At 35.5% G+C, this 25,883-nt stretch overlaps 1 protein-coding gene and 1 pseudogene across 1 annotated transcript; both read right to left on the bottom strand.

The window, feature by feature from the left end:
• The window catches only part of LOC115984278, a 28,557-nt pseudogene extending 20,770 nt beyond the window's left edge, over positions 1-7,787 (bottom strand).
• Positions 7,788-12,146: 4,359 nt separating this feature from the next.
• Positions 12,147-21,691, bottom strand: LOC115951250 (probable LRR receptor-like serine/threonine-protein kinase At1g06840). The gene is made up of 13 exons (XM_031068436.1): positions 20,802-21,691; positions 20,270-20,420; positions 19,750-19,821; positions 19,519-19,590; positions 19,154-19,297; positions 19,001-19,072; positions 18,802-18,928; positions 18,034-18,223; positions 17,404-17,687; positions 16,333-16,384; positions 15,847-16,097; positions 13,049-13,183; positions 12,147-12,586 (listed from the first exon to the last, which is right to left on the bottom strand). The coding sequence occupies exons 1-13, from the start codon at positions 20,905-20,907 to the stop codon at positions 12,245-12,247; spliced, it is 1,998 nt and encodes a 665-aa protein (XP_030924296.1). The 5' UTR covers positions 20,908-21,691; the 3' UTR covers positions 12,147-12,244.
• Between the last annotated feature and the right edge of the window lie 4,192 nt (positions 21,692-25,883).

The raw sequence follows: 25,883 nt of genomic DNA on the forward strand, positions 1-25,883 counted from the left end.
AATGAGATAGACTTTAGTCTAATGTGAAGTTTCAATGATCAATTCAACCAAGACATACACAATTAGCACTAGATCATGAGATCCATCTCAATTATAGAAATATGTATATATGACCTCCCACAAGACTTGATAACATAATTTGGAGCTTTACATTTGACTCCACTTTCAATCATAACATTTGATCTTTTTGATCTTTTAAGTCAATTACCTCTCATTGTGAGAGTGATATTTGATATTTCACTTTAATGAACAAGCCTTTGGCTTTTTGAATAAACATTCACTTTAATATAAGGTCGCTTACCCCTTTTCCTAGTCAAATACTAGAATGTGCGACAGGCTTTTGCAGCTCAATATCTCTTTTCATTTGGAGATTTACATTTGGTGAGCTCTTTTTAGCAAAACAAAAAATAAAGAGTGGGAAGATATATTGACACAAGTCTATGCAAGTCTCAAGATCAACAAAACCATTCACTAATCATTCATGACAAGTTTGAAGATCTATTTACAACAATCACAAAGATTTCAAGATTTCTCCCACAGAGATATGAGTGCAAAGAAACAAGTAATGCTCGAAAATGCACAAAGCCATTAGTACAAAGGTACAAGGCAAAAACAAGTTTTGAGACAAAAACTCAACAATGTCAATCAAGCTTTTTGATTTTCTAATTTTTATGTGATTTTTGGATTTTTGACATAAAAGAAGAAAATGATTGAACAAACATAGTAAGAAGCAACAGTATACACAAATGGACAAACAAACAATAAACATGTTGCACAAAGAGCTAACAAAGAAGTGTGTGCCCCAACACAAACAGACTTATCATATTATAAACATGTGAAGCACACAACACACAAGAGAGTCAAGGAATTGTACCAACACCAATGGTCTTACGGAGTGATTCAAACCGTGGACCATCGAGAGGCTTGGTGAAGATGTCCGCCTTTTGATTGTCGGTGTGTATGAACTCAAGACACACAACTCTTTCCTCTACCAAATCCCGAATGAAATGGTAACGTATCTCTATGTGTTTAGATTTTGAATGCTGGACAAGATTCTTGGAAAGATTGATGGCACTGGTGTTGTCACAGAAGACACACATCGTTTCTTAAGGAATTCCATAGTCATGAAGTAATTTCTTCATCCAAAGAAGCTGAGTGCAGCAACTTCCAGCAGCGATGTATTCAGCTTCTGCAGTAGATAGAGACACTGAATTCTGCTTCTTGCTCATCCATGAGACAAGACTGTTACCAAGGTAGAAACAGCCACCTGAAGTACTTTTCCGATCGTCTACACTGCCAGCTCAGTCAGCATCTGAATACCCAGCAAGACAAGCATTTGAGTCTTTTGAATACCACAGACCATAGTTTGCAGTACCATTCACATATCGAATGATTCGTTTAGCAGCAGTCAGATGAGATTCCTTTGGATTAGCTTGGTACCTGGCACAAACGCCAACACTGAAAGCAATGTCCGGTCTACTGGCTGTAAGATAGAGCAAACTCCCTATGATGCTCCTATACAATGTAGGACTTACTTCGACTCCAGACAAATCAACATTCAGTTTAGTGGATGAGCTCATGGGAATGGAGGCATGTTTTTTGGAGTCTAGTCCAAATTTTTTGACAATGTTTCTGGCATACTTCTCTTGAGATACAAATATACCCTCCTTCTGTTGTTTGACTTGAAGACCCAAGAAAAATGTGAGCTCCCCTACCATACTCATCTCAAATTCCTTCTTCATCTCCTCAGAAAATTCAGTAGCACGATCTTCGATGATTGCCCCAAACACTATGTCATCAACATAGACTTGTGCCACAAGAAGATAATCTTCATCATGTTTGACAAACAGAGTTCGGTCTGCATATCCTCTTTTGAAACCTCTATCTAGAAGATAATGTGTAAGATGATCGTACCACGCTCTAGGCGCTTGTTTTAAGCCATAAAGGGTTTTCTTCAATCTTAATACATGATCTGGAAAATGAGGATCCTCAAATCCTTTTGGTTGCTCAACAAATACTTCTTCATTTAGATATCCATTCAGAAATGCGCACTTTACATCCATTTGATAAAGTTTGAAATTCAAAGTGCACGCAATGGACATAAGGATTCGAATGGATTCGAGTCTTGCCACCGGAGCGAAAGATTCATCAAAATCCACTCCTTCTACTTGAGTGTATCCTTGAGCTACTAACCGAGATTTGTTTCGAATTATCTCTCCATCTTCATCAGTTTTGTTTTTAAAAATTCATTTTGTGCCTATAACATGAACATTCTCAGGCCTTGGAGCAAGTTCCCACACATCATTCCTTACAAACTGATTCAGCTCTTCATGCATTGACTCAACCCAATTCTCATCTTGAAGAGCCTCTTCAACCCTTTTTGGTTCAAACTGTGCAAGATAGCAGTGATATGTTACATAATTGGCTAGCAGAATGTTTCCTTTCTTGAGGCGAAGACCGTCATCAAGAGATCCTATGATGTTACTTTCCGGATGATTCTTGATAACTCTTGAAGATGGCCTTTTTGAAGTGGAAACTTCATCACTACGAGAGATAGAAGGATGAACTTCCGGAGGAGTAAGAGGACTTGATGTTCTAGACATCGATCTCGTTTCCATTCTTGGGTTGATGGGAGTCGATTCTACTTCTGGTATAGGTTCTTCACCTTCTATATCCAAGGCTTCTACCTCAACATCGGGCTCTTTGGTGCTCGGCCCTTCTACATCATCAATCATTTCCACCTTAGGTAAGGCATCATCAATCTTGACATTTATGGACTCCATCACAGTCTTTGTTCTCTTGTTAAACACTCTATACGCTCGACTTGTAGTAGAGTACCCAAGAAAAATACCCTCATCACTTCTCACATCAAACTTCCCAAGATTCTCCCGATCATTTAGGAAATAGCATTTACTTCCAAACACCCGGAAATACTTCACTTTAGGCTTCTTCCCATTCCATATCTCATAGGCAGTCTTCTTTGTACCAACTCGAAAGAAAATCCTATTGCCAATGTGACACGAGGTGTTGACAGCTTCTCCCCAAAATTTTTGAGGTATTTGCTTGTTAAGCAACATGACTCTTGCCATCTCCTGAATCACACGATTTTTTCTCTCTACCACTCCATTTTGTTGTGGAGTTTTGGGAGCTGAAAATTCTCTTTTAATTCCATTCTTCTCACAGAAGGCCTCGAATCTTGCATTCTCAAATTTCCTCCCATGATCACTTCTAATTTTGACTATCGGAATCCCTTTTTCGTTTTGTAGTTTCTTGCACAGAATCTCCAACCTCTCGCAAGCTTCTGATTTTTCTCTAAGGAATTCAACCCAAGTGTATCTTGAGTAGTCGTCCACAATGACCATAATGTATCTCTTCCCCCCTAGGCTTTCAGTTCTGGTAGGCCCCATTATATCAACATGAAGTAACTCCAAGCACTGAGAAGTGGCAATCACATTCACCTTGTGATGACTTGCCTTAGTTTGCTTCCCCATTTGACACGCACCACAAACGGTCTTCTTTACTTTTCCAAACTTAGGAAGTCCCTCGACTGCTTCAAGTTTGGAGACTTTTGCTACTTGTTTGAAGTTGGCATGCCCAAATCTGTGATGCCACAGCTCCAACATATCCACACGAGCACTTCTACACGATATGGGTGCTGTGGGAACTATTCCATAACAGTTATCAGTAGTCCGATTTCCCTCCAAAACCTGAATCCCCTCTTCATTGATGATCAAGCATCCTTTCTTGGAGAATTGTACCAGGAAATCATCATCACAAATTTGAGTGATGCTCAGCAAATTCGCCTTCAGCCCTTTTATGTACAGCACATCTTTCAACAGCGGCAAACCAGGTATCTCAATGGTTCCTTTGCCTAGGACTTGAGCATGACTTCCATCACCAAAGGTCACATAGTCACCGACCTTTTCTTTGAGTATCTTAAACAGTGACTTATCCCCTGTCATATGGCGAGAACACCCACTGTCAAGATACCACAAACACGCATTAAACACCTTCAACGAGGTATGCACAAATAGGTTCACATGTGACAAACATTCTTGACCTTCAAACACAAACTCATCATCAGTTTTCATGCTTCTTTCAGATTGATTTTTCATTTTCAGATTCTCAATCATCTCACACAATATTCTATTCTTTCTTTTATACTTCTTAATCAATAATTTAGATTCAGATATGCTACTGTGTAAGACATGATTCTGATTTTCAAGATATTCCAGCATGTGAACAAATACTCTAGCATGTTTCATAGTTTTTAACACCTCTACGAGATCATTAGTAAAACACCTTTCAGACATATGCATAGAGTCATTTTCACAAACACTTAAGCTACAATTCAGCATGGTATTTTCCATAACAACAACCACAACACAGGGGTCTAGGATCACACTTAAGTAATAAAACCACAACAAGTGTACCCGCTCTGATACCAAATGAAAGTTCAAAAACGTGTAAAAACACCCTTGAACGTTTAGACCCCCAAATTACAACTTAACCAATTTAAGCAATATGTCAAACAACTAGTGTGCGGAAACTTAACATATGCTATAATATGAAATTGGTTAAAAACTATCTAAACCAACACAGAATAAAATCCACAGCAGATAATAAAAAGGCAAAGATAGAGAGGAAGGAAGATGCAAACACAAAGACAACACGCGATGTGTTATTGAAGAGGAAACCGAAGCCCTCGGCATAAAACCTCTCCGCCGCCCTCCAAGCGGTAAACAATCCACTAAAAAATACAGTTGGGATACATGGACAGCAATAGACCCTCCAAGCCTAATCTACCCAGTGCACCTAAGCCCTCCAAGCTTCTTGCTCCAACGAGGTTGCGTCGAACCTTTTTCTTTTCTAGCTTCCCGGATTCCGCTACTAGACCGTAGCATCAACCAATGAAGATTGGTTCCTTCCTAACTGCTTCCCAGAAATCCAAACAGCTGTCTCACAGTGATGATGATGGTGAGAACCAGGTTTGGTATAATGCCTCTTAAGGATTTGACAATGGAGAGGAAGAGAGTTGAGGAATTTGAAGAGACTCTAAGGTATAGATTGTGGGTGAAACAATCTTGTTTTTCTTTAGGGTTTCTCTCTCAAAATTCTTTCTGGAAGCTCTCTTTCAATCGTGGGTAAAAGAGGTATTTATACTGGAGTGGGAGAGGAATGTAAAACGTCAGGTTTTACAAAACAGGGGTGGCTCGCGGCTTGACCTCGCGGCTTGACCAAGTCGCGAGATCCAGTCGCGAGATAACCGTATGGCCAGTTGTCCTGTTTTGTCCTGTAGTGCTCCAGCTTGCATGACTGTTCACCTTCCAGCATGCTTGGCACGTGTGCTGCGTCTGACGGCTTGCAGCCGCGAGTCACCCGCGAGTCCCAGCCGCGAGTCTCTGTTTTCTTGCACACTCTTGAGCAAACTTCACTCTATCTCACTCACTACCCTTACATCAAACCCACCTAAATACAAGGTTACTAAATGCTGAATTACAAGCAAATTTGGCACGGAATAAAGCCAATTAGATGGTTGAATAAATTCAACCTTACAAACTCAGGCGGGATTTGCCCACTGATCGAATTGTTGTTCATGTAACTGCTCATTAAAAAAGATAAGTAAAAGGGTTTGTCATTGTAGAAATGATTTTAGACAGTACAGCATCAGGAACACACTCACAAGTGCTTCGTTTTATTCAAGTTTGCAAATGATTTAGGTAGTGGCCCCGATACTTGGTTTTGGTCAATTTGTATTCTGTCCATGTTTGGAAGATAACCAAGCTCATCTGGTAATGGACCTGTTAATTGGTTTCCATTCAGAAGCCTAGAAAAACAAAATACCACATATAGACATAGAATTAGAGACAAAGCAAATTTACATCAAATATTCAGAAATATGCTGACATAGAAAGTAAATAAGACATAAGGATTATCTCCTATATTATTTAAAACTCAACGAATTTAAATACATGAAATAGTAGCATATCAGCATTTCATAACAGTATAAACATATAATCAATCATCTAATAACAATATCTAGTATCTAACTAATTCAACATAGAAGCTGCTCAACTTACAAGAGTTCCAAAGAGGTAATATTGCCTATCTCCTTTGGTATACTCCCAGTGATGTTGTTCCACATAAAACCCCTTAAATAGAGTAGATAGAGAAAAATATATCAGGAACATAAGTAAATCCAATGCTACCATGGGATTCCAGAGTATTGAGTGAAAGAGGTCTCTGAAAACTGTGATTCAGATAACAATATTTGTATCACAAAAAATCATCTTTCAGATATCCTTTGCCTTACAATATTTTCAACTTTGATAAGCGACCAAGCTGTGGTGATAAATTTCCTGACAAATTCATACGTAGTAGTAGCCTGCAGAGAAGTAGCCCAAAACAATATCATTAAAGCCCCATTGCTAAGTCTTCATAAGAAAAGCCTACATGCAATTAATAGCCAAGTTTCATCGAATCAAAGCTTGATAGCCTTATATGTGCACCTGTGACTAGCGTCTAAAGCTAAGATAATGCTAGGCATTAGATAACAATGTGTTTGTAGCCAATAAATTATAATATATCAATATTTGTTCATTTCTTTAACAAATGAAAAGATCATGAAGATAAATTTTAAACCCATTAGGAGATGCTAGCAATCATTGGGAAATACGTGGATAATAGGGGGACAAAAGAAACAAAATAAGAAAAAAGTGTTCTAAAATATGCAACATTATTCATATCAATAATGCTCTCTGATAGAAATAAAAATTAGGAAAGGTTAAATTCATACAATCGTTGAACATGTAGATGTCCATCGTCTAATGTTGTATTGTAGCAAAAAACCCCTGTCCAATTTGATGTACATGGGTCTCCTTGATCCCAATCACTCAAATTCCCACAAGGACCTATCAAACTGCTCTTGATGGCCCACAAAGCCTTCACTGCAAATTAAGACAAAAGTTAATTCCTGTTTCATCAACATCTTTGCTGATCCTTGTGTTTCTATAATTCTAGTATCAGGGAGTAGCCTCAAGTTTTGAGCACAGACAATCAATGAATCAAATAACCACTACAGCTCAACTATATGCAACAATAACCACTCCCAGCTTCTGGAAGTGAATATTTGATATGTGAAGTTACAATAAAAAATTACTTGGGGACTTGCATCTTGTGACTCTATCCTTTTGTTCATTAGCTCTCTTCTTTTTTGTAATTAGCTTTCTGTTTTTTTCTTTCCACTTTTTGTACTTTCTAACTATTCTGTGCTTTTCATGCATATTGTAGTGTCTTTAATAAAATGACTTTTTAGAGAGTTCAAGAATAAATTTTCAGAAAGCACAAGTGCAATGCAGAAGAACTTAATTGCAAAAGAAGCTTGTGAATCATGAAATGCAAAAGAACAGCAAACTAAAGCAAAATGACCTTCTTCGGGGTTGGTAACCGGATTTGAAGCTCCAATAAGTAGTGAAGAACAACACATGCAGGCAACCATAAATAATCCATACGTCCAAACTCTTGACTGCAGATACATCCCACTAATGCATGGAACCCCAGAACTCAAAATTTTGGCAGTATCAGAGTACCCCACCTGATAATAAGAAACAACTATCAAAACCCATGTAATTAAATTCAAAAATAAGAAAGGTAAATAAAAGAATAATCAAAGAACTCAACAGTGAGTAAAGTACAGCAAAAATCTCCAACTATTAGGGAACAAAATAAGTGATTCACTCAAGATTGAAAAGAAACAAAGCAGCCAAATTTACAGCAAAATTGTGCATATTAAGGATACCCAATAGAGAAAGAGAGGTATATATCTATACCAGTTACATGAATAAGATTGAATAGTTGAAAAACAAAATATCAGATTGATGCAAGTGGATATAAGTTGCTGCAATTAAATATGAACCATAGAAAGGAAAGATTGAAAAATAAGACAGACTTTGACAATAGTTCTCTTTGTGACTAGTCACTATGACAATAGTTGTCTCGTTGATGGTAATCACATCCATCACTTTCAGAGACCAAGGCTGAGACTGAGACCAAGGCTGAGACTGAGACTGAACGTGAGGAGAATCTACACCCTGATACAGGTGGTCGTTTCTCCCTTTTCACAGCTGTGGGTCCCACTAGCTTGTGAGAGGAAGGAAACACACCCGTAATAGCGTATACTTCTTTGAAGGTGAGAATGGGTGTTGGGCACTAAACTTTAGAGTTAAACGTGCTCTCGTCACTCTGATGTTGCCAAATTTGTAAGCAAATATGTTGCAACTCAATTTGTTGGCCACTCTTATTATATTCAAGACACAATATATATTCTCTCCAACAAAAAAAAGAAAAAAAAAAAAAAAAAAAAAGAAGACAATATATATATAATGATAATATAAAAAAAATAAAAATAGAATATCATGCTAATGGTTATTCTTAAGATAATTATTAATAAACTATTTTAACAAAGTTTTTATACCACTTTTATGTGAAATTGAAAAGTATGTCAAAATATTAATTTTCTTTTTCTTTTTTCATAAATAAATTATTAGTAAGATATATATATTATTAAACTATATAAATAAATTAAATATAAATAAATTAATTTGTATATATTTGGGGCACAACTAGATGTTACAAGACAAGTAAAACCAATCTCTATATTCTTACTCACAGCAACAGTGAGTAAAGTAGAGCAAAAATCTCCAACTATTAGGGAACAAAATAAGTGATTCACTCAAGATTGAAAAGAAACAAAGCAACCAAATTTTCAGCAAAATTGTGCATATTAAGGTTACCCAATAGAGAAAGAGAGGTATATATCCATACCAGTTACGTGAATAAGATTGAATAGTTGAAAAAAAAAATCAGATTGATGCAAGTGGATATTATAAGTTGCTGTAATTAAATATGAACCATAGAAAGGAAAGTTTGAAAAATAAGACAAAGACTTTGACAACTCCTTGTGACCAGTCGTTGATGGTGATCACATCCATCACTTTCAGAGACTGAGATTGATATTGATACTGAACGTGAGAGTGGGTCCTGTCCTTCAAGGTAGTGATGGGCACTAAATTGTAGAGTCAAATGCGCTTCTCGTCACTCTGATGTTTCCAAATTCGTAAGCAAATAGGTTGCAACTCAATTTTTTGGGCACTCTTATTATATTAAGGACAAAATATGTATTCTCTCTCTCAAAAAAAAAAAACATTTAACAAAGTTTTTATACCACTTTGGTGTGAAATTGAAAAGATCGTCAAAATATTTTTTTTTCTTTTTTCATAAATAAATTATAAGTAAGATATATATATATATATATATATACTATATAAATAATTTAAATATAAATAAATTTATTTGTATACATTTGGGTCACAACAAGATCATCATCCAAGCTAAGCTTATCTACCTTGGAACAACTTTAAGTTGTAACCAAGTTATCATAACTATCCGGCAATGTACATGGCAAAGTCACCGCTTTATCCTCATCATCCATCTTTACACCAATGCTTTCAAGTTGGCTAAGGATGTCATTAAAAGTGTTCAAGTGCTCGGAAACCTTGGCGCCTTCTTTCATCTTCAAACCCATGTAATTAAATTCAAAAATAAGTAAGGTAAATAAAAGAATAATCAAAGAACTCAACAGTGAGTAAAGTACAGCAAAAATCTCCAATTATTAGGGAACAAAATAAGTGATTCACTCAAGATTGAAAAGAAACAAAGCAGCCAAATTGTGCATATTAAGGTTACCCAATAGAGAAAGAGAGGTATATATCCATACCAGTTACATGAATAAGATTGAATAGTTGAAAAACAAAATATCAAATTGATGCAAGTGGATATAAGTCGCTGTAATTAAATATGAAACGTAGAAAGGAAAGATTGAAAAGTAAGACAAAGACTTTGACAATAGTTGTCTCTTTGTGACCTGTCGCTATGACAATAGTTGTCTCGTTTATGGTGATCACATCCATCACTTTCAGAGACCAAGACTGAGAGATTGAGATTGATATTGATACTGAGACTAAACGTGAGGAGAATCTACACCTGTGTACGTTTCTCTCTTTTCACACAGCTGTGGATCCCACCAGCTGGTGAGAGGAAGGAAACACCCCCGTAACAGCGTATTCTTCTTCGAACGTGAGAGTGGGTGATGGACACTAAACTATAGAGTCAAACGCGCTCTCATCACTCTGATGTTTCCAACTTGTAAGCAAATACGTAGCAACTTTTGTTGGCCACTCTTACTATATTCAAGATAGTATATATTCTCTCCAAAAAAAAAAAAAAAAAAAAAAAAAGACAATATATATAATGATAATATAAAATAAAATAAAAAAATAGAAGATCATGCTAATGGTTATTCTTAAGATAATTATTAATAAACTATTTTAGAAAAGTTTTTATATCACTTTTGTGTGAAATTGAAAAGTATGCCAAAATATTTCTTTTTTCTTTTTTCATAAATAAATTATAACTAAGATATATATAAAAATTATTAAACTATATAAATAATTTAAATATAAATAAATTTATTTGAATATATTTGGGACACAACAAGATGTTACAGGACAAGTAAAACCAATATCTACCTTGTCATCTTTTAGAGAAGGGGAAAATTTGTGAGAGGAAAAGCAGGGTAGGGGTGGCCCAAGTGAGGAGAAGCGCATTTGCCATCCCTACTTGTAAGTGATTATTATTATTATTATTATTATTTTAGAACTTTCCAAGTGATTAGTTTTAATGTAATTATGGATCACATCAGAGTAGCATATAGTTGGATCAAGGTGCCCTGCCCTATTGAGATGAAATGGGTTTGAGCCTTTGAGGTATTTTGTTTATCCTTTGACAAAGTAATTTTAATATTAATGAGGTAAAAAATGAGGGGAATGTGCAGTCATTAAAGTACTTAATGTTTGTTTTTTTTTTTTTTTTTTTAAGTGTTTGCACCATAAAAATAAAATAAAAAAATAAAAAATCAACTATAAATAGTAAATGTGTAAATATATATAATTATATATAGAGAGGGCTTTAGTTAGCTCTAGGATTGTAAACGAGCACAATCGAAAGGGACTATTAATTAAAATATAGATTTTCTATTTAATTTTATTTCAAACACGAGTTAAGTTCAAGTTCAATATCAATCAAGATTACATGTTCAATCGTACTTCATTTTCTTCTAATTTGTTTAGTGCCCTCTATATTTAATTATTTCATGAAATATTAGTACTAAAATGTTGTGGAATACACGAATTTCATTAATATAAGCAGAAAAACATATTATGAATGGAATGATAACTAATGGAAATGGACAATAGGTCCAATATGAAAATAGAATCAAACATAAATGGCCAAAATGAAAATTTTGAAACAAAAAAGACAAATTAAAATAATCCAAACTTCAAGATCCAAAAGTGTAATATGTAATTTTACTAATCAAATCTCAAACTTGTTCATGAACTACTTAAATTAAGTTATTCACTTTCCGTATATAATAAACTTTACCACTAATTTATTCATTTACAAGTAAATGCTAAATTGCTAATAATTAATAATTATGTTATTGTTAAAATTATATTATTTGACTTGATTAGATCGGTTGACTTTCATTTATGAATTTTAGAAGTTCAATTCAATTCACCAACCTCCTATTGGTAAAAATGGACCCCAAGTTTGGGACTCAATTTGCCCCAGTTTTGGTTTGTTCCCAAGCTCCTCCATAAGCCCAGACTTAAATGGGCCTTATTAATCTGAATCTAACCAGTTCATTGTGAGAACCAGGTCCAATATTGTATTGTACGGCCTCTCTGAGGATCCATAGCGATTCAATGCTAATTGAGTGACCACCACCCTGTTCATATCAATGTGTATGGAGCCAGTTTTCATGAAAAGCATTTCAATCAAATCTTTTTTTTTCTTGTAGCTTCAGGACTACTCAGTATCCCTTTGGATGAGTGTATCGAATAGCACATACTCCTCCATAAACGTTTATGTTTCTTATCAATCATATTTCAAAATTTCACCATCAAGCATCAACAACTCCATTTATTGAACGGTATCAATTTTTTTTAATTATTATACCATCTACTGCTCTTAACTAATTAGTTTACAATATATAATAAAGATCAAAGAGTGAGACTTTACACAACATCAACAACCAAGATGATTGTAAATACCATTTCCCAATTCAAAATTTCAAGATCATAACATCTCAAGTTCTTATACACCATTATTTTCGAAAAGTTTTTTATCAAAGTGTAGTGGATGGAATGACTCCACTAACAAGTTCAATGGCAGATATCTCTGACGACACATAAGAATCCTTCACTATGGAGGATGATGATAGTGGAGTCGCGTCCTTTTCAGCATTAGTCACCATAGGACCTGCTGATCTAATGTAAGAATCAGACATCAGATGCCATATACTTTCAAGTTCTCGATCCACCTCTGCCATTGAAGGTCTAGCATCTGTCTCATCTTCACAACACTTGAGAGCCAAATTTAAAAATTTCACCACACATTCAGGAGGATAAGATCCCATTCGCCCATCAATGACCGAAAAGATCATACCAGATTTACACTCAACATTAACCTAAAACAGATAGAAACCATTTTTAAAAAATATATATATATAAACTACAAGATACCATTTTATTACATAAATTTGAGCCAAAGTATCCGAAGGATCTAATAATATGGACGTATGCCAAAATGATCATAGCTGATATAGAAGTAAACGAGTGTTTCACAAAAGGCTGAAAGTGAAGATTTTAAAAGGATTTCAATGTTTTACTAAAGTGAAAACTAAAATTTGCAAATGAGGATATCTCTCATTTAAATTTGTAAAGATGAGAGACATCCTCATTTGCAAATTTACGAATATCCTCAAATTTAAAACTAAAATTTGCAAATGAGGACATAACTAAAAGTTGTCAAACTTTACCCTACCCAAATAAAACAAATTACAGAAGAACAATTTCCCTTTCATGCACGAGCACCTGATATACCATTAGGCCCTATAAAATCCAAGGCAAATAGGTCTATAAGGTTTTACCTCTCTAACAATGTTTTTGCCATGAGAGATTGGCTGCTTCCCAGTCAACAGTTCAAGAAATACAACACCAAGGCTATAAACATCACTCTTGTCTGTTAGTTTACGAGTTAAGATATACTCTGGATCAAGGTAACCCTACAAATTTAATTCAGAGAATATGAGAATAAAGAAGACATCATTTACATCATTTAAAATTGTTGTATGAATTTATAATTTAAACAAATGGTTAATTGCAAAAAAAACCACCCTAAACTATGGGGATTGCCAATAACCAATAGCTCAACCAACACTTAACGAGATGAAGGCTGAGGATGTGGATTCAAACCCTATTGGGTATGAGTGTAACTTACCAATCAATATATATATATATATATATATATATATGGGAATACATGCATTTTGCATCCCAATAAAACCTTGCAATTAACACCCTAATTGAAACAATTGTGCCTATCTACAAACCCGCCATCCAAATAAGGTCAAATTTAATGTCTATGTGACTTGCACATTTCAAACTCAATGAATCTCATGTGCATGACTAGGTGAACTCAAAGTTCAATTCGATCATCCAATCAAGGTATGTGGAGGTTATGAACAAGTGTTACACATAGTGAAACAAATGAATGGATGCAATACTGGGAAAGCAAAGTGAATAGGCATTGGCTGAGTCATCAGGGAGGAAAAGTGGCAAGAAGATGATGTATAGAAAAGATTATATGGTCCCAAAAGATGCCTTTTTTTTTGCGCGGGGGGTGGGGGGTGAGGGGGGGGGTGTGGGGAATGGGGTTGATGATGAGATAGTTGTGGACTTGAAATGTTGGAGGAAGTAGTGGCATGGAGGAAGCCTTGCCATAAGTTACTGAATTGGAGGTTGGAGTTGGAGAAAAGGGAAGGCGGTTTTGATCCTAGGGTTAGCGGAGGAAGAAAAGGGGGAGAATATGGAGGGGTTGGAGAGAGAGGCAGCTGTGGCGCAAATGAAATGGGAAGGTCAAATGGATTATACAACAGTAAGGGATTGAGACCCATGCAAGTGTCTCTCAAAATTCATTACCCTAATCAACATTGAATGGGCGTATATGGACTGTTCCAGTGGGTGTTGCTGTGAGACAAGCAAGAGTGTGTCACGAGATGGAAACAACTTGTTTGGGATATTGTGGATTAGGTCAAGCACGAGAATCGGTTGACATAGTTTGAGATGGAGAGGGAGACTTATTTTTACTAATTTTTGGGTGAGTTTGTGATGCAAGGAGTACCATAATTGTTTCAGATATTCTTTGAGATACCAGGTCAATAAGTTATAGTTCAATTTTCACTTCCTCCCCCCATAATAATGGGATGGAAGGTGGAGTTGTGGGTTCAATACCCACTGATGCATGCATAACTTACTAATCAAAATAATACTAATTCATTAAGATGCCTGATTTTATTTTGAATTTTGAATTCATTGTGATTGATGATTTTATCAGATTTACTTATCAAAAAAAAATTGATAAGTAAATCCCTATTAAAATAGTTGCTCTTTCTTTTTTTTTTATAAGTAATAAGTTTTATTGATATAAAAAAAGGACACCCTAGTACACAAGGAGTGTGCAGGGGTCAACAATCAAGTACAAAAATGACAAGAATCAAGAAAATCAAGGAAATAGTTGCTCTATTAAAATAGTTGCTCTTGTAATCGTTTGACACCAAGTTGATGCAGAACATAGTAGGGAAAGCAAAAAATAAGATACAAAAAGGGAAAAACCGTAGGCTTCACTACCTAAGGGTGCTTGAAATCACCACCAAAAAAGAGAGGATTTTCATCAAGAAATTCTTATTCCAAATGCAATGTCATCATGATTACAAGAGCCACTATTTTAATAGTGCTTCCAAGATTACATCAATATGGAAAATCTTAATCATGCCACAATTAAATCTTGCAAAATCCTCAATCACAATAAAGCCCAAACTAATTCAAAATTCAAATAAAAGTTTGAAATCTGGTGTCTCAAATAAGTAAAAATCATAAATAAATCCGGTGCCCACACTTACGATTAAAATAGTGGCTTTTGTAATCGTGAAAGTAGTACAAATTGAATAAGAATTTTCTTATTAGATAATGTTTCTCTTGCTTGGTTGTGATTCCAAGCACTCTTAGGTGGTGATGCCTAAGGTTTACAGGCATATTCTAAGTGGTGAAGCTTAAGATTTGTCCTACTCTATCTTTATTTTTCTACTTTTGTCTTAACATCAGTCAGGTATTTTAGTGAAAGTCTGCAGTTAGTAAGGGTATTTTAGTTATTTAGTAACTAGAAAGAGTAGATCCATCGTTTCACCCTTTGAGGGTCATGCGCAAATCACGAGTGACCATTAACCTTAACCCTAATTTGGATGACAAGGTGCCTATTGGCACAATTGTTTCAATTAGAATGTCGATTGCAAATTTTCAAACCTTGAGACGTGCAAGTACCCATAATTTAGGGAGGTTTTTTTTTTTTTGCAATCAACCCTTATAACAAAAATGGAAATGAACAACACTATATTATCAATTCATTTTTATTGTTTTTCCAAGAAGGGTCAAGAGCCTAGGCTAGACAGTCAAATGTTGAAACATATAAAAATTCTAGGCAATTAACATGTGGCACTTGAGCCATAGCCAGAGAACACTGATAACAAAATCAGTGATACAAAGGGGGAAGAACTCACTCATCATCCTATACACATACGAAGTTTATAATTCTATTAGTTAAACATCAATTATAAGAGTCTTACTGGTGTCACCTATTATTAAAAAAAGAAAAAGAAAAAAAGAGTCTTACCGGCGTCCCCTTCACAACAGTGGATACATGAGCAGGCACTGTCCCTTCAATATCTGGAACTAGTGCAAGTTGTGAAAGTCCAAAATCAGCAACTTTTGCCATATACTTAGAGTCCAATAATATGTTGCTAGCCTTGATATCTCGGTGAAATATAGAAGGATTGGCTTCAGTATGTAGATAGAGGATGCCCTTGGCCAATCCCAGGGCAATTCTCAATCTCATTGTAAAACTCAGAGGTTCTTTACACTTAGCTATATTATTGCACACATGACCCCTAATAAGCTCATTAGGATGGGATGCAGAATTTGAAAATTAAAATGTTTACATTTAGATCCAAAAATTAAAAAAAAAGGACAAAAAAGAAGGGGGTGGGGGGGGGGGGGTTGGGGAGTGTATTGTTGCAAGTTTACTTGCATTCACATGCAATGAGGAACACCTAGAAAATATTATAGTAAGGCAAGCTTAAAGAATGAATATAAGGTGTACCAAAAAGGTGATCCCTTAAAGTACCATTTGACATAAACTCATAGACCAACATCTGCATGCAAAATAGTACTTACGTGAAGTTCTTCCCAAGCAATTTTTTCAAAACATATTAAGCAACAAAGACCAAGAAAAGGCTAGACCCTATAAAGCCACACAATTTTGCAGGAGAAGAAATATTGCTCATGAAGAAGTAAATGAAAAACTATATTATCTCAAGTTCACTGAGAAAGGACATATTTAAGTTTTTAATCCATTTCTTAGAGCCAAATAATCCTTTAATCATGAAGAACTCTGTATATGCTTCTCCATTAATAAGCAACAAATTTGACCAAATCTCTTTTGTAATATCCCTAGATTGAATTTGATTTCTTCCATCGTTTGCAATTATTCAAAGTAGCTATGTGCTATTTTTGATAATTTGATAGATATAATGGGAGAGGGGGAATTTGAAGTTTTTTGAACCCTTGGCATCTCTGTTGGAAACACCAAAATATGCCAATAGAGTTATAAGACTTTTAGCAACTATTCAAAGAACTTATAACACGATTTTGCATATTTCTTTTTCTTTTAATTTTTTTTTACTCTTACAGCTTTCATATTCATTTGGGTTAATTGCATCAAATTCCTAAGTTGATGGGAATCATCTCCTTGTGTACCCAATAATGAGACTGATGGATAATCCAATCTTTTATTGATTATATATATAGGTTTGGGTTTAATTTACATCTATTGTAACTTTATGCAATGTTACACCAGTGAAAATTTTTTTATGGCAAATTTTGACAAGCTTACTGTTGGATTAGATTTTCTTCTTATCAAGATGATTCTCATCCACAAAATGTTCAAATCTCAAGTTTTTTGTATTTTAAAATTATGTATAAAAGATTATTTTATGGATCAAATAGTAAACAACATCAGATTCACAAGAAATTAAGAATGCGTGTTTAGAACATAGAGAACATGTAATCCAACTGTGGGATTTCCAGAATAAGTTCTTAGGTGATGTAATATTATTTAAAGTTACACCAGGTATAACTTGATCCTAACCCATATATAGATGAGAAAAAGTACCTGTTCACCTTCTTCATCACAATATCCAATCAAAGACACAAGGTTTTGATGATGTAACCTTGACAAAAATTCTATCTCTGTCAAGAACTCCTTTACACCCTGTAAGGATCCCTCTTGTGCACGTTTTATGGCCACAACTGTACCATCAGCTAGAATGCCTTTATAAACCTTACCATACCCTCCTTCTCCAATCTGTGTGGACTTTTCAAAGTTGTTTGTAGCTACGGCCATTTCTCTATAAGTGAAATCCTTCAACCCAACAATTTTTATGGAGCGTGTAGACACTGCATTTTACATATAGGTCCAATGTTAAAATGAAAACATAGTGATAGATGCTGCAGAAAAAGATGCAGTGCCATTTGTTTTAAAATACCTGATAAACTCATGCACTGATTATCCAAACGTTTTATTTATACTTACGCATAAAGGCCAGTCCAAACTTGGCTGAAGTTTGCCCAACAGCATTAGCTGAGATAGGGCTAAGATATTGACCAAGCCAGGCTAAGGCCTTTATAATTGGACTAGTATCTGTGCCCAATTGATAGGCCTAATCAGGATGTAGAACACAAACAATTACAATCATGACATATATACCTGAAAACCCTAACTTCATATACATAAGATACTCACAATGATGTCTTCTTGGAAGTGAATGGTAATTCCCCACATGCATTCTCATTATCAGAAGAATAACAACTGCAGACAATGTAACTGCACCTGCAATGGTTCCCAGTACTAGGCCAGCCAGTGCACCTTTGCTTAAACCAGAACTTGGAGAGTTGGCACCATCTGTGACATTGGTAAGAACTATGAGCACAAACTAAATCAAAACTTTGCAACAATAGTCAACTCACATATGAATACATGAAAGAAGGGAAGATGTGATTGAGTCATAGTTCATCTATCCTTGGGGTCAAGTCATAAGTGAGAGGGTGTTGAAGCTGCCATCTTGATCAATGTAGAACACAGCTTAATTGCCCAAAATTTTTATAAAAAAAAAAAACTTGAACTTAGCATAGCAGTTATTCACTTGTGTACTGGATCACAGCGGTGCAATTGTCTGTTTGTACAGAACATAGCATCACCATGGCAAAATCAAATCATTAAACTGTGCAGATCAAGTCTTTCTCAATGTTGTTGGCAGAAAAAGAAAAGGTGATCTCCACTTAATGCGCCACCCACAGACATAACATGTAACTCAGAATATAAACAAAAAATAATAACAGAGAATAATGCCATGAGCCTAATATTGTCTTTGAAGTATAGAGGACTTCACGGTATAGGTCAAATAAATTATAGAAGAAATTTCTACATCATTCAATGGCAAAATAAGCATTAGTTCCAACTTCAAAAAAGCTCTGTTGCAAAAATATATCAGATAAGGGTTTTGAGACAAACCATCTTTATGGAAGCCCAGTAGAGTGAAGCTGATAATTTCATAAGGAAACCATACAGTATCCGTAAATTTGGCAGTTTGAAGAACTCTTCTGGAAGATATCCTGATAAGTTGTTATTATCGAGAAGCCTGCAAGTTGAAGATGGTCACTCGCCTAACAGATAACTCATATGAAATTTAAGAATATGACCAAATACTTACAAGTGAACAAGACTTGGTAATCTGGATAACTCAGGCGGGATTTGCCCACTGATCGAATTGTTGTTCATGTGACTGATCATTAAAAAAGATAAGTAAAAGGGTTAGTCATTGTAGAAATGATTTTAGATAGTACAACATCAGGAACACACTCACAAGTGCTTCGTTTTATTCAAGTTTGCAAATGATTTAGGTAGTGGCCCCGATATTTGGTTTTGGTCAATTTGTATTCTGTCCATGTTTGGAAGATAACCAAGCTCTTCTGGTAAGGGACCTGTTAATTGGTTTCCATTCAAAAGCCTAGAAAAACAGAATACCACATATAGAATTAGAGACAAAGCAAATGTACAGCAAAATTAAAACACCAAGTATTCAGAAAAATGCTGACATATAAAGTAAATTAGAAATAAGGATTATGTCCTATACTATTTAAAACTCAACGACTTTAAAGGCATGAACTAGAAGCAAATCAGCATTTCTTAACAGTACAAGTATATAATTAATGAAGTCGCTCAACTTACAAGAGTTCCAAAGAGGTAATACTGCCTATCTCCTTTGGTATACTCCCACTGATGTTGTTCCACATAAAATCCCTTCAACAGAGTAGATAGAGAAAAATATATCAGTATGATAAGTAACCAATACTACCATGGGATTCTAGAATATTGAGTGAAAGAAGTGTCCGAAAACTGTGATTCAGATAAAGATATTTGTATCACAAAAAATCAGCCTTCAGATATCCGTTGCCTTACAATATTTTCAAATTTAATAAGCGGCCAAGCTCTGGTGATAAAGTTCCAGACAAATTCATATGCAGTATTACCCTGTAGAGAAGCAGCCTAAAACAATATTATTAAAGTGCCATTGCTACGTCTTCACAAGAAAAGCCTACAATTAATAGCCAAGTTTTCTCAAAGCTTAATAGTCTTATATGTGAATTTGTGACTAGCATCTAAATCAAATATAATGATAGGCATTACATAATAATGTGTTTGTAGGCAATAAATTATAATATATCAATAAATCAAAAGATCATGAAGATAAATTTTAAAAGTGGAATAAAAGTGGAATAATGCACATAAATGAGGGGGGGAAAATAAATGAGTATATATAAAAGTGGAATAATATACATCTCATCATGTGAGGGGGAGAAAATTATAAAAAAAAATAAAAAATAAAAAATAAAAAGTAAGAAAAAAGTGTTCTGAGTGAAAGAAAATATGCAACATTATTCATGTCAATAATGCTCTCTGGTAGAAATAAAAATCATACAATCGTTGAACATGTAGATATCCATCGTCTAATGTTGTATTGTAGCAAAAAACCGCTGTCCAAATTGATGTACATGGGTCTCCTTGATCCCAATTACTCAGATTCCCATTAGGATCTATCAAACTGCTCTTGATGGCCCTCAAAGCCCTCACTGCAAATTAATACAAATGTTAATCATTGTTTCATCAACATCTTTGATGGTACTTGTGTTTCGATAATTCTAGTATCAGGGTATCTGCATTAAAGGAGCCCAATGTTATCTTAAAAATATGCATCAATGTTGTTAGCAGCCTCAAGTTTTGAGGCATAGACAATCAATGGATCAAATGACCTCTACAGCTCAACTATATGCAACAATAACCACTCCCGACTTCATTAAGTGAAAATTTGACATGTGCAATTACAATAAAATAACTTATTAGAGAGTTCATGAATATTTGACATCTAAACAAGCATCTCCTGAAGAACTTAAGCACAAAAGAAGCTTGTGAATCATGAAATCCAAAAGAGCAACAAAATAAAGCAAATTCACCTTCTTCGGGGTTGGTAATCGGATTCTGAGCTCCGATGAGAAGCAAAGAATGACACAACCATGCAACAATAAATAATCCAAACGTCCAAGCTTTTGACTGATACATCCCACTAACACATGGAAGCCGAGGACTCTAAAAATCCTCTTATTATTACCCAAGACTATAAATTGTGGTAATATCCAAGTACTCCACCTGATAATATGAAAGAACTATCAAAACTCATGCTATTAAATTCTAAAATAACTAAGGTAAATAAATGAATAATCAAAGAACTCAACAGTGAGTGAAGTAGAGCAAAAATCTCCAACTATTAGGGAATAATATGAGAGAATCACTCAAGATTGAGACAAAACAAAGCAACCAAATTGACAAAAATTGTGCATATTAGGTTTGACCCAATAGAGAGAGAGAGGTATCTATCAGTAGCAGATACTAGAATAAGAAGACTAAAATGTTGAAAAACCAGAACAATGCAAGTAGACAATATAAGCTGCAATTGATTATTAACCAGAGAATACAATTTGAAGTTTGAAAAATGAGATGCAAAGAATGACACAACCATGCAACAATAAATAATCCATAAGTCCAAACTTTTGACCGATACATCCCACTAACGCATGGAAGCCCAGAACTCTAAAAATCCTCTTATTAGTACCCAAGACTATAAATTGTGGTAATATCCAAGTACTCCACTTGATAATATGAAAGAACTATCAAAACTCATGCTATTAAATTCTAAAATAACTAAGGTAAATAAATGAATAATCAAAGAACTCAACAGTGAGTAGAGTAAAGCAAAAATCTCCAACTATTAGGGAATAAAATAAGAGAATCACTCAAGATTGAGACGAACAAAGCAACCAAATTGACAACAAATTGTGCATATTAAGGTTGACCCAATAGAGAGAGAGAGGTATACATCAGTAGCAGTTACTAGAATAAGAAGACTAAAATGTTGAAAAACCAGAACAATTCAAGTAGACAATATGAAAGCTCAAGCTGTAAAATTGAAGAGCTTCATGACATAGATGAAGCAACTACAATTCCAACAGTAAAACCAGTGTCGTCTAAGAAGAGTAAATGAAAAGCACTTGTCGTTTATGTTATGTAAGTTAGTCTTGGATTAGTGCTTATACGTGTGCACGTGTGAAGGTTAGTTACAGGATTGTTAGAGTAAGTCTTAGTCTAGGAAATATTTACTTAGATATTTCCTATGCTTTCTCAGTGCTATATATATTGTAGTTGACGAACACTATTGTAATCAAGAATTCATTTTATCAATCTTAGTATTCTTTTCAATACCAGAAACTCTCTCTTCCTCTCTGTTTTTCTCTGGGTTTTCCTCTGTGCTTTTACATGGTATCAGAGCTTTAATCCACAACAATGGCTTCTGCAAATGCAACTTCTTCGTCTCCTACTTCAAATTCAACACCTGCTATGGCTAGTACAGCTTTACCTGTTAATACTTCACTGCTTTTGCTATCCAATATGTCTTCGATGATGACTGTCAAGCTCGATTATGGCAACTACATCGTTTGGAAGCATCAAATTGAGGTAATTCTTGAAACTTACTCAACGATTGATGTAATCAATGACTCTGTTATAGCTCCTGATCGTTTTCTCAAAGATTCTTCTGGTAATTTCACTACTGAGATTAACCCTAATTTCATTTCCTGGAAAAACCGTGAGCAAGCTATGTTTACTTTTATCAATTCAACTCTGTCTCCTTCAATTCTTGCTCTTACTGTTGGGCAAAAATCTGCCAAAGGAGTTTGGAAAGTATTGGAAAAGAGATTTGCTTCAATTTCAAGGTCTCATGTGATGAGTCTTCGAAATGAATTGAATGCAATCAAGAAAGGTTCTGATTCAATTGATAGTTATTTTCAAAAGATCAAGCAGACTCGTGATAAGCTAGCTGCTGTTTCAGTGTTTCTTGATGATGAAGAGCTTCTTCATATAGCTCTTGATGGATTGCCATCTGAATATGATTCTTTCAGTTCTGCAATTAGGACTCGTAGTGATGTTCTGTCTATTGAAGAACTTAACACTTTGCTCAATTCTGAAGAAAGAGTGATTAAGAAGAGATCTAAAGCTTTTGCTGTTGATCCTAATTCAATGGCCATGGCAATGAATTTTCAGCCACAGAATCAGGGTTTCCCTCGAGGAAGAGGTGGTAGAAACAATAATCAGAGAGGCAGAGGTGGTCGTGGATATAATCCAAATGGTGGTTACAATTCTGGTGGATATGGTAATTCAGGATATAATCCTAATTCAGGTTATAATCCCAATTCTGGAGGATATGGCAATTCAGGTTACCATCCTCATTCAGGTCCACAGTATAATCAATCTAAGTCTCAAGGAGGACAAAATCAATCCAATAGGCCAATTTGCCAGATTTGTGGTAAAAATGGTCATATAGCAGTTGATTGCTATCACAGGATGGACTTTGCATATCAGGGAAAACATGCTCCTGCCAAGTTAGCCTCAATGGTAGCTAACTCTTCACAAGTGCAGTCATGTAATGGTTGGCTTACTGATACTGGATGCTCAGATCATGTTACTCCCAATCTATCTCAGTTGTCATTGCATCAGCAACCAGTTCAGGGCAATGAGACAGTTACTGTAGGCAATGGACAAGAGCTTCCTGTCACTCATGTGGGTCATGGTGAGCTTCAAACTTCTACTCATAATTTTAGGCTTAATAATATACTTAGAGTTCCTGATCTTGCATCCAATCTCTTGTCTGTTCATAAGTTGTGTCTTCAAAATAATGCATTTTGTTATTTTGATGCTGAGAAGTTCTCAATTCAGGATTTGCCTTCGGGGAGGATCCTTTACAAAGGGTTGAGTAAGGATGGAGTCTATCCCATTCCCATTGCTTCTACACTTTCATCCTCTGCTGCTTTCAACTCTGAGTCCAGTGTTTCTGCTTTTACTTCTATCAAATCTGATCTAATCTTGCTTTGGCATCATAGACTTGGACATCCAAGTTCTAGAATTTTATATTCTGCCTTGCAAAATGTAATAAAGAATGTGTCTTTGTCTCAGATTACTACACTTTGCTCTTCCTGTACATATTGTATAAGTGCTAAAATGCACAAGTCATCTTTGAATAAGACTTCCATTGTGTCTAATTCTATCTTGGATATTGTTCATAGTGATGTTTGGGGTCCTGCCCCTCTCACATCTATTCTTGGTTTCAACTACTATGTGATTTTTGTTGATGATTATACAAGATTTACATGGTTATTTCTGTTGAAACATAAGCATGAAGTTCTTTCTGTATTCAAACACTTTAAAGCTCTTGTTGAAACTCAATATTCTACCAAGATTAAGGTCCTTAGGACAGATAATGGTACTGAGTATACCAACACTGCTTTTCAAGCATTTTGTTCTTCCACTGGCATTCTTCATCAAACCTCTTGTCCCCATACTCCACAGCAAAATGGTGTTTCTGAGAGAAAACATAGGCATATAGTTGAAACCGGTCTTTCTCTCCTCTACAAATCAAATCTTCCCTATAACTACTGGTCTTATGCCTTTTCCACTGTTGTGTATCTTATCAATAGGTTGCCTTCTTCTGTTTTGAACTTCAAGTCTCCTTGGCAGTCCCTTTATTCCAAACCACCTCCTCTTCATGCTCTTAAATCATTTGGTTGTGCTTGCTATCCATATCTGACCCCCTATAATAGGAATAAACTTCAACCCAAGTCCAAAGAGTGCATCTTTCTTGGATATCCTCCATTATCCAAGGGTTATATCTGCCTTGATCCTTCTTCAAATAGAATTTATATTGCTTGTTTTGTGTTGTTCAATGAATCTCTTTTTCCTTTTACTCATAATTCTGCCTGCACTAATCCTAATATTCCTTTCACATCTGATTTCTCTCATTGGTTTCCTTCCTCACCTCCTTCTTTTACTGAACCTACTGATGTTCCCTCTTCTTGTGCATCTTCTTTTCCTTTGGACCTTACTGCTTCTCTACTACCCTCTGCTCTAGCTTCATCATTGCCTATACCTGTTGTTCCCTCACCTGATTCCTCACCATCTATACTTGCTGCCTCTCTACCTAATTCCTCCCCACCTATACCTGATTCATCTTCTATTCCTTCTGCCTCTTCTTTACCTGTCACTCATAATAATCATCCTATGGTTACAAGATCTAAACATGGTATATATAAGCCTAAAGCTTTGCAAGTTACCCATGACTACACTGTGACAGAACCACCATCTTTTGCCATTGCTGCTAAACATCCTCAGTGGGTTGCAGCCATGGATTCTGAATTTAACTCTCTTCAGCAGCAAAAGACTTGGTCTTTGGTTCCTAGGCCAGCTAATAAAAACATTGTTACTTGTAAATGGGTGTACAAATTGAAAAGGAACAGTGATGGGTCCATTGCTAGGTACAAAGCTAGGTTGGTTGCTCGGGGCTATCTTCAACAGTTTGGGTTGGACTATGAGGAGACTTTTAGTCCTGTTGTGAAGCCTACCACTGTCAGGTTGCTTTTGGCTTTGGCTGTGAATCAGAATTGGGAACTAAGGCAACTTGATGTGAGTAATGCCTTCCTACATGGTTTTTTAAAGGAGGAAGTGTATATGGCTCAACCTCAAGGGTATGTTGATTCTAAGTTTCCTAAGCATGTTTGCCTTCTCCATAAGGCTCTCTATGGTCTTAAGCAAGCCCCTAGGGCCTGGTTCGAGAGGTTTACCTCTCACTTATTTCACATTGGGTTTTCTGCTTCAAGTGCTGATGGTAATCTCTTCATTTACAAGCATGGTTGTCATTTGGTCTTCCTTTTATTGTATGTTGATGACATTGTTCTTACCGGCAATGATTCTACTTTTACTGCTTCTCTCATTCATCAATTGGGTTCTGAATTTGCTCTCAAGGATCTCGGCCCTCTTCATTACTTTCTTGGCCTTCAAATTGACTATACATCCAATGGTTTATTTGTGCATCAGACAAAGTATGCCTCAGATTTGTTGGCAAAGTTTGCTATGACTGATTGCAAACCTTGCAAGACTCCTTGCTCCCCAAATCAGCACCTTCTTCCTCATGACAGTTCTCTTCTTGCTGATCC

This window comes from Quercus lobata, chromosome 1, assembly GCF_001633185.2.
Source record: "Quercus lobata isolate SW786 chromosome 1, ValleyOak3.0 Primary Assembly, whole genome shotgun sequence".
Classification (NCBI taxonomy): Eukaryota; Viridiplantae; Streptophyta; class Magnoliopsida; order Fagales; family Fagaceae; genus Quercus; species Quercus lobata.

Coding starts and splice junctions, on each gene's coding strand:
- LOC115951250 (XM_031068436.1), bottom strand. CDS start 20,907: ATGTATCAGTCAAAAGCTTGGACGTTTGGATTATTTATTGTTGCATGG. Junction 19,822..20,269: donor TATCTACATGTTCAACGATT/GTATGATTTTTA, acceptor GCTTCTCTACAG/GGTAATACTGCATATGAATT. Junction 16,385..17,403: donor GTGATGAAGAAGGTGAACAG/GTACTTTTTCTC, acceptor TTTTGCATGCAG/ATGTTGGTCTATGAGTTTAT.